Source organism: Schistocerca nitens, chromosome 3, assembly GCF_023898315.1.
Source record: "Schistocerca nitens isolate TAMUIC-IGC-003100 chromosome 3, iqSchNite1.1, whole genome shotgun sequence".
Lineage (NCBI taxonomy): Eukaryota > Metazoa > Arthropoda > Insecta > Orthoptera > Acrididae > Schistocerca > Schistocerca nitens.
The window spans coordinates 246,203,431-246,216,822 of record NC_064616.1 but is presented as its reverse complement, the minus strand read 5'-3'; the positions used below and the strand labels follow the sequence as shown (position 1 = coordinate 246,216,822).

Here is a 13,392-nt window from a genome sequence, read left to right as displayed (position 1 = left end):
AAAATACTAATAATGGTAACAATGACTCGTTTATCAACTAACCTGTTTTTCCAGGCCTCTTCCGCTGATAACTTTTTCTCCTTTCCATAGCTGCAACAAGAAAATGTTTTCATACAGTTTTCGAATTTTATTCGGGGTATGTAGCATATGTAATGCCGTATACGGTAATTTCTTTACAATATGAACGTCGATTTTTGCGTACAGACTGTGAGTACTCTGGAATTTACTTGAGGAATCAGTTTAAACATCTGAGACAAGTTGTATGATAAGATAAAAATTAAATTTATTTCACGAAATCTGAAAGATCGGAAATATAAAAAGTAAGAGTGATATTTCATAAAATCCACTCACCCTAATGACTTGCGCAGAAAGAGGAAAGAAAGAAATCCCATCAACCATAAATGTTTATTACGCTGTAAAACTTTCAGAAGTCTGTATAATTTAAAGAGACTGACTGACGAGCCCGTTGAATGCTTTTTATGCAAAACAGCGACAAGTGAGTTACGGGGAAGAGAACTTTGAAGGAAAGTTCACCAGGTAGATCACCAGGCTAAATGTCAACTGAATTTCATTTAAACTTGATCGACTCGCGGTATCCAAGATCGCTTAAGAGGCTGAAAAATTGCTTTTAAATTTTCTTGAATTCGGTTATAAACATTAATTTTCTCGTCGGGTTCTACCATTCCTTCTTCTTTCACAGCCATTTGAAGCTGTTTATAGTCAACTAAACAAATTTTTCGTCGGTTCTAATAGGACGTAACGGATCACTTTCGCTTCTGTCCGAATTTGGTGCCGAGTGACTTCCAATTTTTTTTTGTTTATTATTTTTTATCTTTGGAGATTAGGAAGTGGTTGGGCGAACGGCGTTCCACTTCACATGAAAATCTGCAAGCGGAGGTAGGATAGCGAAGCTAGTACACCGATACGACACATGTCTCAGTCACCATGATGATAAACCCCTCGCCGGCCGGAGTGGCCGTGCGGTTCTAGGCGCTACAGCCTCGAACCTAGCGACCGCTACGGTCGCAGGTTCGAATCCTGCTTCGAGCATGGATGTGTGTGATGTCCTTAGGTTAGTTAGGTTTAATTAGTTTTAAGTTCTAGGCAACTGATGACCTCAGAAGTTAAGTCGCATAGTGCTCAGAGCCATTTGAACCGTAAACCCCTCGAATTGTAGCACATCATATTGCGCCTGTTTTAAGTAAGAGGCGGTAGCGGGCGCACAGCCTAAGACAATGAGTCATGGTTATCACATGACAAATGCGATCGGATCCAGTAGCTAGCTGCAAGTAGTTACGACTGTGGCCGAAAGGTGTCAGACTCATATGGAACATGAAATTATCAAGTAGCTAAAATTGTAAATTTGGCAAACAAAACTATATTTATTGCGACTTTCATTAATTATTGTTGATCTGCTTAATCAATAGTGTGAATGATGGTGTGAATGCGAAGTATTAAATAAATGAATATTGTTATGTGTATCAACTATGTAGTGAGACAGTGAATCATACGCAGGGAAAATTGTAAATTGCATCTCGCCAGTTTATGGTACTGGGGAAATAAGATATATTTTGCGATAATTTTGTTACTTGAAAAGGGAGTTATATTTATAATGGTCGAATTTCTAAAGTTGTTCATTTAGTAGATTGTTCACAAAAGCTATTAAGTTATGATTGGTCAAAGGTAAAACAGGCGGGGTTGCGCGGTTTGATACTAATGCTGGATTGGTTGGGATACGTAGTCAGTCAGAGAGCAGTACGGTCAAGCGTATTTTGTGAGCGGAAGTATTGCTTTGTGAGCCTAAGTCAGTTCGGATCATAGTCGCGATCGTGTTTGGACGTGGATATAAGGAGCTCTGAATAAGTGTAAAAATTTTACGGAGTAGTGGCTAAAACCAGACAGTGAAGTGCCGCAAAGTGGACGCGGACGCTTGTAAAAGACGAACGCGTAAAATTCCCATTTTAATACGTAAACTGTGAATTCTCAATAACCAACATTGCGTGGCAAGTTATACAAGCCGTGACTGCAAACTGAACATTCGTAGTGGTCAAATTGTGTAATATTTGAGCGAGAATTCTCTCACATATAATTCGTTTTTTATCCTTTCCGGTATTAGATTTGGTTCGATGCCATAAGCTGGCTATTACGAATGGCTGCGATTGCGAGTGAGTGCTGAAACTAGAATTAAGATCAGCACAGACTTGGCAGTGTTTTTTATATCAAAGAAGTGCCAATATATCGAAGTTTTCACTCACAAACTATGTTTCAATTAATCACTCATTTAAGTTGATACTGAAAAACATTGGTTGCATTCGTTGGATTCGTATAATTCTATTGGCTCTACTACAGCTTTTTCAGTAGAAGAACATCATACGTTTTTAACTCGGCAGGCGTGTGGACCGGAATGCACAAGAAGAAATTCACCACAAGGTGAGTGGACATTATTTCAGTAGGACGAGCAAAATTAACCCCGCCATTGCACCTTTTTAATATTGACAGGTGTTTCAGTTTTCACCCGTTACATAAATTGAAAAAAAAAAACCGAAAATATAATAACACTCATAGCTTAACATTGACAACGACTAAGAAGCATCATGTTTAGCTAACTCCAACTCTACAGTACATCTGAATCATTTTGTGCCATACACAGGCACATAATGATGGAGCAACGACATATGCTCCAAAGAAGTGCACTGCTCTAAATTCGTCGCTATTATAACGTAGAGGCATGTTTCTCCCAGCGTCTCTCGTTTGCCTTTTTTATTTACCTCTTATTTTATTAGATATCTATCATTTACATTTCTCAAAACTTTATTGGCCTACTTAAGGCACAGGAACGTTCGTTTTAGCGATTTCATTTCGCTGAACAGGAATGGAGAGTGTAAAAAGCAAATTACGATTGAAAATGGGATCAAACTGCATGAAATGTATGGAATATTAAACACATACATTCGAGTTGTAATTTTGGATAACAGATAGAAATAAATAAAGCAACAAGCTGCTAGACACGTCAAATTTGTTAACAACAAGCTGTTTCATTAAATACGAATTTAAAGTCGGCTTTTACATGTTTCTACTTAAGTTTTAAATTACAAAATTGTCTTCGCCTTGACTTAAGACGTCTAACCATCTACGCTAGGTGATGCAATATTTCTGCTGGCTGTGACCCCTAAGACAAAGACTCGATGGTAGTAGTCGTAAGCGCACTGTATCCGATAAATTTGTTTTGTCTCTTCTCAGTGTGTTGGCATTTGCGAACTGTTGTCTTCTTGTTGTGTCTGCTGGAAACGAAACATTTCTGAGAAGCTGGATGTGGTTTTCTTTCGTTCCTGCTATCAATAACTTCTGTGCCTTTCGGGCTGATCTATGACATTTTGATAGAGATCAGTCATGAGATTTACTGCGCTTCTGCGTGCGTGTGTGTGTGCGCGCGCGTGCGAAGAAAAGAGAGCCCGCGAGAAAAGGCACACGCGTGCGCTTTATGAGTAGGGGAGGTGAGTGCATATTTAGGACAGCACTCGTTTTGCTAGTGTGGCTGCTATTCTCATACCAAACATCCACGAAATTCGGTGAGGGGATCGGAACTAAAAAATCGATATACTGGAAGTGACGTCTTAGAAAAGTAACTAGGCCTGTGATCGCGGACTGCTGTAGTGACATACAAGTGAAGCCACAATTTCCTAACACCGGAGCTACTAGTTCTCATATTTGATTTGACGTAGAACATAAATATGAGACTTGAGAAAGTAAAACATCTTCAAGAAAGTTGAAAAGAAACTTTAGCATTTGACAGTGATCTTCAACGTTTTTATCTTGTACAGATTAACCTCACCCCAAAGCTGCCGGTCTGAAAAGGAAGAACAGTGTATTATTTTCACACAAAAACATTGTACACCGACTCTCAATGGTAGCCAAAAGTTCAGTGATGCCGTGCGGGGTAGCCGTGCGATCTTAGGCGTCTTGTCACGGTTCGCCCCCACCCCCCTTTCCGACGGAGGTTCGAGTCCTCACTCGGGCATGGGTGTGTGTTGTCCTTAGCGTAAGTTAGTTTAAGTTAGTTGTTAGTTTAATTAGTGTGTAAGCCTAGGGACCGATGACCTCTGCAGTTTGGTCCCATAGTCCTTTCCACAAATTTCCATTTCAGTGATGCAGTTGTTGATAGAATGTTCCAGTTATACAGCTGGAACACCAGGAAAGGTAGTAAATAAATAAATTTAGCTTTTGTGAGTGTACAGTATAATAGAATACGTGATGAAATTGTAGCAGATTTGCGGGTATACAGGGTACGAAATTTACGAGGGGCGTTCAATAAGTAATGCAACAGATTTGCTTCCTGAAAACAGGTTGGTTTTATTCAGAACTCCAATATACCATATTACCTACACTCATTTGGCCACAAAACCCTATTTTTCAACATAATCACCGTTCAATGTGACGGCCTTGAACCACCTTACTGGGAGGGCCTGTGTGCCGGCATGGTAGTATCAATCTACTGGTCGACATCAGAGCCAATGTCTTGCTGCAACAGTAACATCCCAACCATCCACGTACTGCTTCCCGAGGAGTGCATCCATAAATGGCCCAAACAGATGGAAGTCGGTAGGTGCCAAATCCGGACTGAAGGATGGATGAGGAGGAACAATCCAACGAAGTTTTGTGAGCTCCTCTAGGATGCGAAAACTTGTGTGAGGCCTTGCGTTGTCATGGAGAAGAAGAAGTTCGTGTGCAATTTCCTGGGGATAGCACAACATACACTACTGGCCGTTAAAACTGATACACCAAGAAGAAATGAAGATGATAAACGGGTATTCATTGGACAGATATATTATACTAGAACACATTTTCAAGCAATTTGGGTGCATAGATCCTGAGAAATCAGTACCCACCTCTGGCCGTAATAACGGCCTTCATACGCCTGGGCATTGAGTCAAACAGAGCTTGGATGGCGTGTACAGGTACAGCTGCCCATGCAGTTTCAACACGATACCACAGTTCATCAAGAATAGAGCCTGGCGTATTGTGACGAGCCAGTTGCTCGGCCACCATTGACCAGACGGATTCAATTGGTGAGAAATCTGGAGAATGTGCTGGCCAGGGCAGCAGTCGAACATTTTCTGTATCCAGAAAGGGCCGCACAGGACCTGCAACATGCGGTCGTGCATTATCCTGCTGAAATGAAGGGTTTCGCAGGGATCGAATGAAGGGTAGAGCCACGCGTCGTAACACATCTGAAATGTAACGTCCACTGTTCAAAGTGCCGTCAATGCGAACAAGAGGTGACCGAGACGTGTAACCAATGGCACCCATACCATCACGCCGGGTGATACGCCAGTATGGCGATGACGAATGCACGGTTCCAATGTGCGTTCACCGCGATGTCGCCAAACACGGATGCGACCATCATGATGCTGTAAACAGAACTTGGATTCATCCAAAAAATGATGTTTTAGCATTCATGCACACAGGTTCGTCGTTGAGTACACCATCGCAGGCGCTCCTGTCTGTGATGCAGCGTCAAGGGCAACCGCAGCCATGGTCTCAGAGCTGATAGTCCATGCTGCTGCAAACGTCGTCGAACTGTTCGTGGAGATGGTTGTTGTCTTGCAAACGTCCCCACCTGTTGACTCAGGGATCGAGACGTGGCTGCACGATCCGTTACAGCCATGCTGATAAGATGCCTGTCATCTCGACTGCTAGTGATACGAGGCCGTTGGGATCCTACACGGCGTTCCGTATTACCCTCCTGAACCCACCGATTCCATATATGGCTAACAGTCATTGGATCTCGACCAGCGCGAGCAGCAATGTCGCGATACGATAAACCGCAATCGCGATAGGCTACAATCCGACCTTTATCAAAGTCGGAAACGTGATGGTACGCATTTCTCCTCCTTTCACGAGACATCACGACAACGTTTCACCAGGCAACGCCGGTCATCTGCTGTTTGTGTATGAGAAATCGGTTGGAAACTTTCCTCATGTCAGCACGTTGTAGGTGTCACCACCGGCGCCAACATTGTGTGAATGCTCTGGAAAGCTAATCATTTGCATATCACAGCATCTTCTTCCTGTCGGTTAAATTTCGCGTCTGTAGTACGTCATCTTCGTGGTGTAGCAATTTGGATGGCCAGTATTGTATTTTAGAGTTTATCGTTGCATCATGATGGAGAACATGAAACAGAAATACCATTCAGAGTTCCCGAAAACCATTGCCATGACTTTGCCCACTGAGTGTGTGGTTTTGAAGTTTCCTTCAGAGGTGAGGTGGTTTGGCGTCACTCTATGGACTGCCGTTTTGCTTCCGGTTCCAAGCGATGAACCCATGTTTCGTCACCTGTGACGGTGCTGAACGAAAAATTGTGACGATCAGGCTAGTAAGGCGCAAGCAATTCGGCACAGATGGTCCTTTGTTGTTCTTTATGGTCTTCTGTTAGACGACGAGGAATCCAGCAGCCACACACCTATGAGTGCTCCAACTGGTGGACGAGTGCGTCAGTACTACCGACAGAGACGTCTAGTTGAGCAGCAAGATGTTTGATTGTGATCCGTCGATCACCTCGAATGAGAGTGTTGGCACTTTCCAACACTGCAAGAGTCACAACTGTATGCGGCCGACAGGCAAGTGGGAGATGGGACGCTGCTTTTTTCCACTTTCAGGCGTAAGCAAACATTATGCAAGCGCTTATGGATATCTGCGATGCCCTGGTTTTCCGCCGAAGGAGACTCAATTATAGCCGGCCGGAGTGGCCAAGCGGTTCAAGGTGCTACAGTCTGGAGCCGCGCGACCGCTGCGGTCGCAGGTTCGAATCCTGCCTCGGGCATTGATGTGTGTGATGTCCTTAGGTTAGTTAGGTTTAAGTAGTTCTAAGTTCTAGGGGACTGATGACCTCAGCCGTTAAGTCCTATAGTGCTCAGAGCCTTTTGAACCATTTTGAAGACTCAATTATAGCTGTCTGCTTGGAACACACCTCCGTTACAGATGCCATTTTGAAGGCTACGTATGGCCACGCCTCCACCCAGAACTTCATGGAACTATAGGGGCTGAGGCGAGAATATCTCACGATGTCTCACATCAAATTCCGCAAAATTAATGTGTTGAATTACTTATTGAACGCCTATGGTAGTACATAGCCAATGGCCATAAGATGTCAGAAACGAACGCAACGCTTGCTGTACAAATTACTGGCTGTGTGAACCAGAGGGGATCGTGCTGTGTAACTAGTGGCAGTCCAGGTGCAACCAGTAAGACGATGACAAATGCAATGTGATAAAATTATTTTTCCTCACAGCTTTCACACGCAGATATGTCCATCGTGATCCTGTTTAGAGAGCTGGGACTCATCTGAAATGGTGGCACTCGTTTACCCGGTGTTGCCGTTGGCTGCACCACTGTTAGAGCACCTCTAGTTGTCGCAGCCTAAAGATGAACGGACATGATGGTCGTCAAACTGACAGTCCACTGAGGTCCGTGTCACTGTGGGTACTTGTATTGCTGCAAGCCAGACCATATTCAAATTCAAGGCACGTGACGTGGCTGTACGATACTGCATGGCTGAACAGATAATATGTTTGTCCTCTCGAGAGCTAGTTGCGTTCTGCACTTTAGATTTTGTATGATTGAAGTGTGGCTCTCATAACCCATCTATTCCATATTCACATGGCAGTCAGGAATTCCGAGCAACATGAGAAGCAATGTCGTAGCTCAATAAAGTGCAGGCTCGAAAAGTTAGAATCCTGTCGCATCGAAAACATGTGCAAGTAGACGTTTCTTCTTCTTATACAGAGCGTAACAGGATCTCACAAATAACCAACGTTCAAATGCGAATTCTGACTAAGAAAACCGGTGTGTCATATTTCATTATACAGAGTGATCCAGCTACCCATAAAACTGGGTTACATGCAAGGCGCAACGTGTTCAAATGCCACACATAAGATTATCATATCCTCTTGCTCGTAACATGTAATTCACACTGATGAACCAAAACATTATGGCCACCTGCTAAATAGCTTGTTTGTCCGTCGTTGTAACGAAATACGTCACTGATTCTACGTATCAGGAATCCTACAGTTTGTTGGTAGGTTTGTGGAGGTATGTGGCATTAGATGTCTACGCACAGGTTATGTAATCAGCGTAAATAACTAGCCGCTGATTTACTACGTGGTGAAGCCGGCGGTTCTAGGCGCTTCAATCTGGAACTTCGCTGCTGCTACGGTCGCAGGCTCGAATCCTGCCTCGGGCATGGATGTGTGTGATGTCCTTAGGTTAGTTAGGTTTAAGTAGTTCTAAGTCTAGGGGACTGACGACCTCAGATGTTAAGTTCCATAGTGCTCAGAGCAATTTGAACCATTTTTGAGCTACGTGGTTATGGCCCCAATAGCGACACAGATGTGTTCCAGATGATTTACGTCAGGCGAATTTGGTCGCAGAGACATCAACATTGAGTTCACTATAATGATCATCAAACCACTATAGTACGGTTCTGGCACCGAGACACAGACAATTACACAGCTGAAAGATGACATGGCCGTCGGGGAAGACATCAAGCATGAAGGGATGCAGGTGGTTCGCTGCAGGCTTCGAGCCGCCATTCACTTTGATGACGGCGTTTGTGGATTCGTAGGAAAAATGGTGTTCCCCAGAAGAGGCGACACGTTTCCATTGATAGACGGTCGAATCCCAATGGTCCCGTGCCCACTGCAGTCGTAATTGACTATATCGTTGGGTCAACATGTGATCAAGCAGGGGTGGTCTGCTGCAGAGTTCCGTATTCACCAATGTACGATGAATGGTGTGCTACGAAATCCTTGTCTTTGCACCAGCATCGTGCTCTTTCGGCAGAGATACCACAGATCGCCGTCTATCCTAGTTTACTGAGCAGACTAGCCTCTGAACCTCACGTTCTGTGACGAGTCGCTGACGTCCAACCATTTAGCGCCTATTGGTAGTTTCACTGTCCTACCTCTTTTCTGTAGATCCTCACGACAGTAGGATCTGAACACTCTACCAGCTTCGCCGTTTTCGAGATATTTGTTCACAGGCTATGTACACTACTGGCAATTAAAATTGCTACACCACGAAGATGACGTCCTAAAAACGTGAAATTTAACCGACAGGAAGGAGATGCTGTGATATGAGAATGATAAGCTTTTCAGAGCATTCATAGAAGGTTGGCGAAGGTGGCGACACCTACAACGTGCAACGTGCTGACATGAGGAAAGCTTCCAACCGATTTCTCATACACAAACAGCAGTTGACCGGCGTTGCCTGGTGAAACGTGGTTGTGATGCCTCGTGTAGGGAGGAGAAATGCGTACCATCACGTTTCCGACTTTGATAATGGTCAGATTGTAGCCTATCGCGATTGTGGTTTATCGTATCGCGACATTGCTGCTCGCGTTGGTCGAGATCCAATGACTGTTAGCGGAATATGTAATCGGTGGGTTCAGGAGGATAATACGGAACGCCGTGCTGGATCCCAACGGCCTCGTATCACTAGCAGTCGCGATGACAGGTATCTTATACGCATGGCTGTAACAGATCGTGCAGCCACGTCTCGACCTGAGTAAACAGATGGTGACGTTTGCAAGACAACAACCATCTGCACGAACAGTTCGACGACGTTTGCAGCAGCATGGACTATTAGCTCGAAGACCATGGCGGCGGTTACCCTTGACGCTGCATCACAGACAGGAGCGCCTGCGATGGTGTACTCAACGACGAAACTGGGTACACGCATGGCAAAACGTCAATTTTTCGGACGAATCCAGGTTCTGTTTACACCATCATGATGGTCGCATTTGTGTTTGGCGACATCTCGGTGAATGCACATTGGAAACGTATATTCGTCATCGCAATGCTGGCGTATCACCCGGCGTGATTGTATGGGGTGCCATTAGTTACACGTCTCGGTCACCTCTTGTTCGCATTGACGGCACTTTGAACAGTGGACGTTACGTTTCAGATGTGTTACAATCCGTGGCTCTACCCTTCATTCTATCCCTGCGAAACCCTATATTTCAGCAGGATAATGCACGGCCACATGTTGCAGGTCCTGTACGGGCCTTTCTGGATACAGAAAATGTTCGGCTGCTGCTCTGGCCAGCACATTCTCCAGATCTCTCACCAATTGAAAACGTCTGGTCAATGGTGGCCGAGCAACTGGCTCGTCACAATACGCCAGTCGTTAGTCTTGATGAACTGTGGTATCGTGTTGAAGCTGCATGGGAAGCTGTACCTGTACACGCCATCCAAGCTCTGTTTGGCTCAATGCCCAGGCGTATCAAGGCCGTTATTACGGCCAGAGGTGGTTGCTCTGGGTACTGATTTCTCAGGCTCTATGCAGCCAAATTGCGTGGAAATGTAATAACATGTCAGTTCTAGTATAATATATTTGTGCAATGAATACCCGTTTATCATCTGCATTTCTTCTTGGTGTAGTCATTATAATGGCCAGTAGTGTATAATATTAATGTGCCCTTTGTAAAACTCGCTTATCTCAATGGATATGCCCATTTGCAGCCCGTATCTTCTCTAGAGTGATCCCCCGACCGTGTCTGCTCCGCTTACATACCTTTGCTACCGCGTCACGTGCCTGCAACGTCACCAGGCGGCATCCGACGTCGCGGTGAGAGTGGTTCAAATGGCTCTGAGCACTATGGGACTCAACTTCTGAGGTCATCAGTCCCCTAGAACTTAGAACTACTTAAACCTAACTAACCTAAGGACATCACACACATCCATGCCCAAGGCAGGATTCGAACCTGCGACCATAGCGGTCGCGCGGTTCCAGACTGAATCGCCTAGAACCGCTCGGCCACACCGTCCGGCTGTGAGAGTGGTCATAACATTTTGGCGTATCAGTGTATTAAGTCCTACAGAAAAAATGGACTAGCCATTTTTGTAGGTAAAGTAATGTAGTTACATTTTGTAATAGCGTAAGTTTTCACTGGAGGCTTCATCTTTCGAGTTATTCAAGAAAAACGCATTTGAAGGCCACTTTTGTTCGTTAGAATAATTCGAAAACTGCAGCCTCTAACGAAAACACATACCGTACAAAATTTAACTACATTAAATTTCCTACATTAGGGTCGTGTTCGTTTCTTCCTGTAAGACTAGTAGTTTTCGCTCAGCGAGTGAGAGAATATTTAATTTTGCGCGTTTTATCTGAAGGCATTGTGGGTTGCAAAAAACCCTGCGGTAGGAGCAGCTGAATTATTCTGTATACAGAAACGAGATGGCTTCACTCCTATCTGCTTCGCGCAGTTTCTAATGAGATGCTAACCATTTGCATATCCATCCATGTACTATACACTTCATGCCAATTTGATTTTAGTTGCCTGCAGCCTTCGTGGTACTGAAAATTTAAAGGCCAGCAGTGTACTTCAGTTTTCATATTCAGTCTGCATAGTAACCGCAGTTTAAATCTGTCAGAAGTGACGTTGTTTTGTATGCTGTTAATAGCGAAATAAGAAGACTTGCAAATCATCAATATGAGTATTTTACACAAAAGCTGGTAACTAGCTAGCATTGTAAACAATTTCTAATGCAAAGCACTTTAACAAGTTAAAAGAATCTATAGTGTTTCACTAGTCTATCAGCGGTAAGTCATTATTATCTGTTCTAGTACTAAAATGTTTGTTGGTTATGTCCGGGCCAGTACCAGGTGGAATGAACACGTAAATATAGCTACTGAAGGTACTTTAAATCCATCTGTGCAACTAGAAGAAATTGTGTATTTTTGTCATGAAACAAGTTTCGTTTCATTGACATAAAACATCATCAGCGCTCTGTAATAGAAGATACTTACTATTAAGCTTCATTTATAGATCTAAAAACAGTTCGATACAAAAGATGTTGATTTTACTTACGATATTTTATGTTCCTTTTTCGCGCACATCAGGAACTGTCGTCCCCTTGCAGATTTTTGCGATAATCCCTCTTTTGCCACTGCTGCATTTTGCATAATCCCACACTGCTTTCCAGCACTGTACATTTTTTATGTGAAACACGACACAAGGCTGCACGACTACTGTTTGCATACATGTTGCCAAACGTGTCTCCGTGTGTTTTTGTGTGAAAAATGTTGCCAACTGACGGCTAGTTTTGATTTTCCCTTAGTCTAAAACTCGTTTCCTCCTCACGGTGGCTGCACTGAGCTTTGAAGTCGGTTTCTACAGAGGGCGAGTCCACGAGCCCACTACTCGGCCGTCTTATTTAGCACAGATATTCCATCTGCCGAGCCTCTCTAGCTTGTAGACAACGCCAGGAAAAGAAGACTCTCGGCAGAATTAAGATGAGTAGGCAAAGCGACGCATTAAAGGTAAGTAAGGAAGATTAGAAATAAAACGTCTTGTCGACGGAATTTTTGTTAGAGATCAAACACAAGCTATGACTGGAGAAAGACAGGAACGAAAACTAGCCGTGGCCTTGTCAAAAGAACAATCCTAGCACTCGCCGTAAGTCATTTAGGAAACAAAGAAAACGCAAGTAATTTTGCGACGCGAATCAAGAAAACAGGAGGTGCGTTCGATAGGTAATGCTACATTTTCTTTTCTGAGATGAGGTCGGTTTTATTCAGGATTCATATACACATATTATTTCACACTCTTTTGCCTACAAAACGCTAAATTTCAACAACATTCCCAGTATAAGCGACGGCCTTACTCCACAGTACTCACAGGCCGTGTGTCCGCCATGGTACAACGCTGCTGCTCGACGTCAGAGCCAACGTCTTCTTGCATCAGGAACCTCCCCATCATCCACGTACTGCTTCCAGCGGAGTGTATCCTTCATAGGAAGTCGACAGGTGCGAGATCCAGGCTGTAGGATGCATGAGGAAAAAAGAGTCCAATGCAGTTCGGTGAGCTCCCATCGGGTGCGCAGAATTTTGTGAGGCTTTGCGTTGTCATGGAGAAGGAGATGTTCGTTTGTATTTTTGTGGTGACGAACAAGCTGAAGTAGTTCCTTCAAAATGCTGAGGGTGCCACAGTACACTTCTAAGTTGATTATTATACCATGAGGGAGGACATCAAACATAATAATCCCTTCAGAGTCCCAGAAGACGGTCGCCCTGACTCTACCAGATGAGGGTGCGACTTTGAACCTTTTCTACGGAGAACAGGTGGTTTGGCGTCATTCTATGGATTGCCGTTTTGTTTCAGGTTCAAAGTGATGAACCTGTGGTGTGCGTACTGTATGACCTTCGGTACACACACCATCAGATTATTTGACTTATCGCTCTAACGAAGTAGGTGAGTGTCAGCAATATGACTCGTGGTCTTATCGTGGCGTGTTTATCTTCTGCCGTTAGGTCAGACGATAGAAATGACACTTGCACGCTTAGAGTAGTAGATTGACGGTGACCAACTTTAAACAGAACTTGATTCATTTTCA

At 44.0% G+C, this 13,392-nt stretch overlaps 1 protein-coding gene across 1 annotated transcript in view; it reads right to left on the bottom strand.

The window, feature by feature from the left end:
• Positions 1-13,392, bottom strand: part of LOC126248203 (uncharacterized) — a 988,540-nt gene that overhangs the window by 645,568 nt on the left and 329,580 nt on the right. Inside the window, exon 4 of the mRNA XM_049949008.1 lies at positions 43-90. Within this exon, the coding sequence (XP_049804965.1) occupies positions 43-90 (48 nt within the window). The remainder of the gene's footprint in view (positions 1-42; positions 91-13,392) is intronic.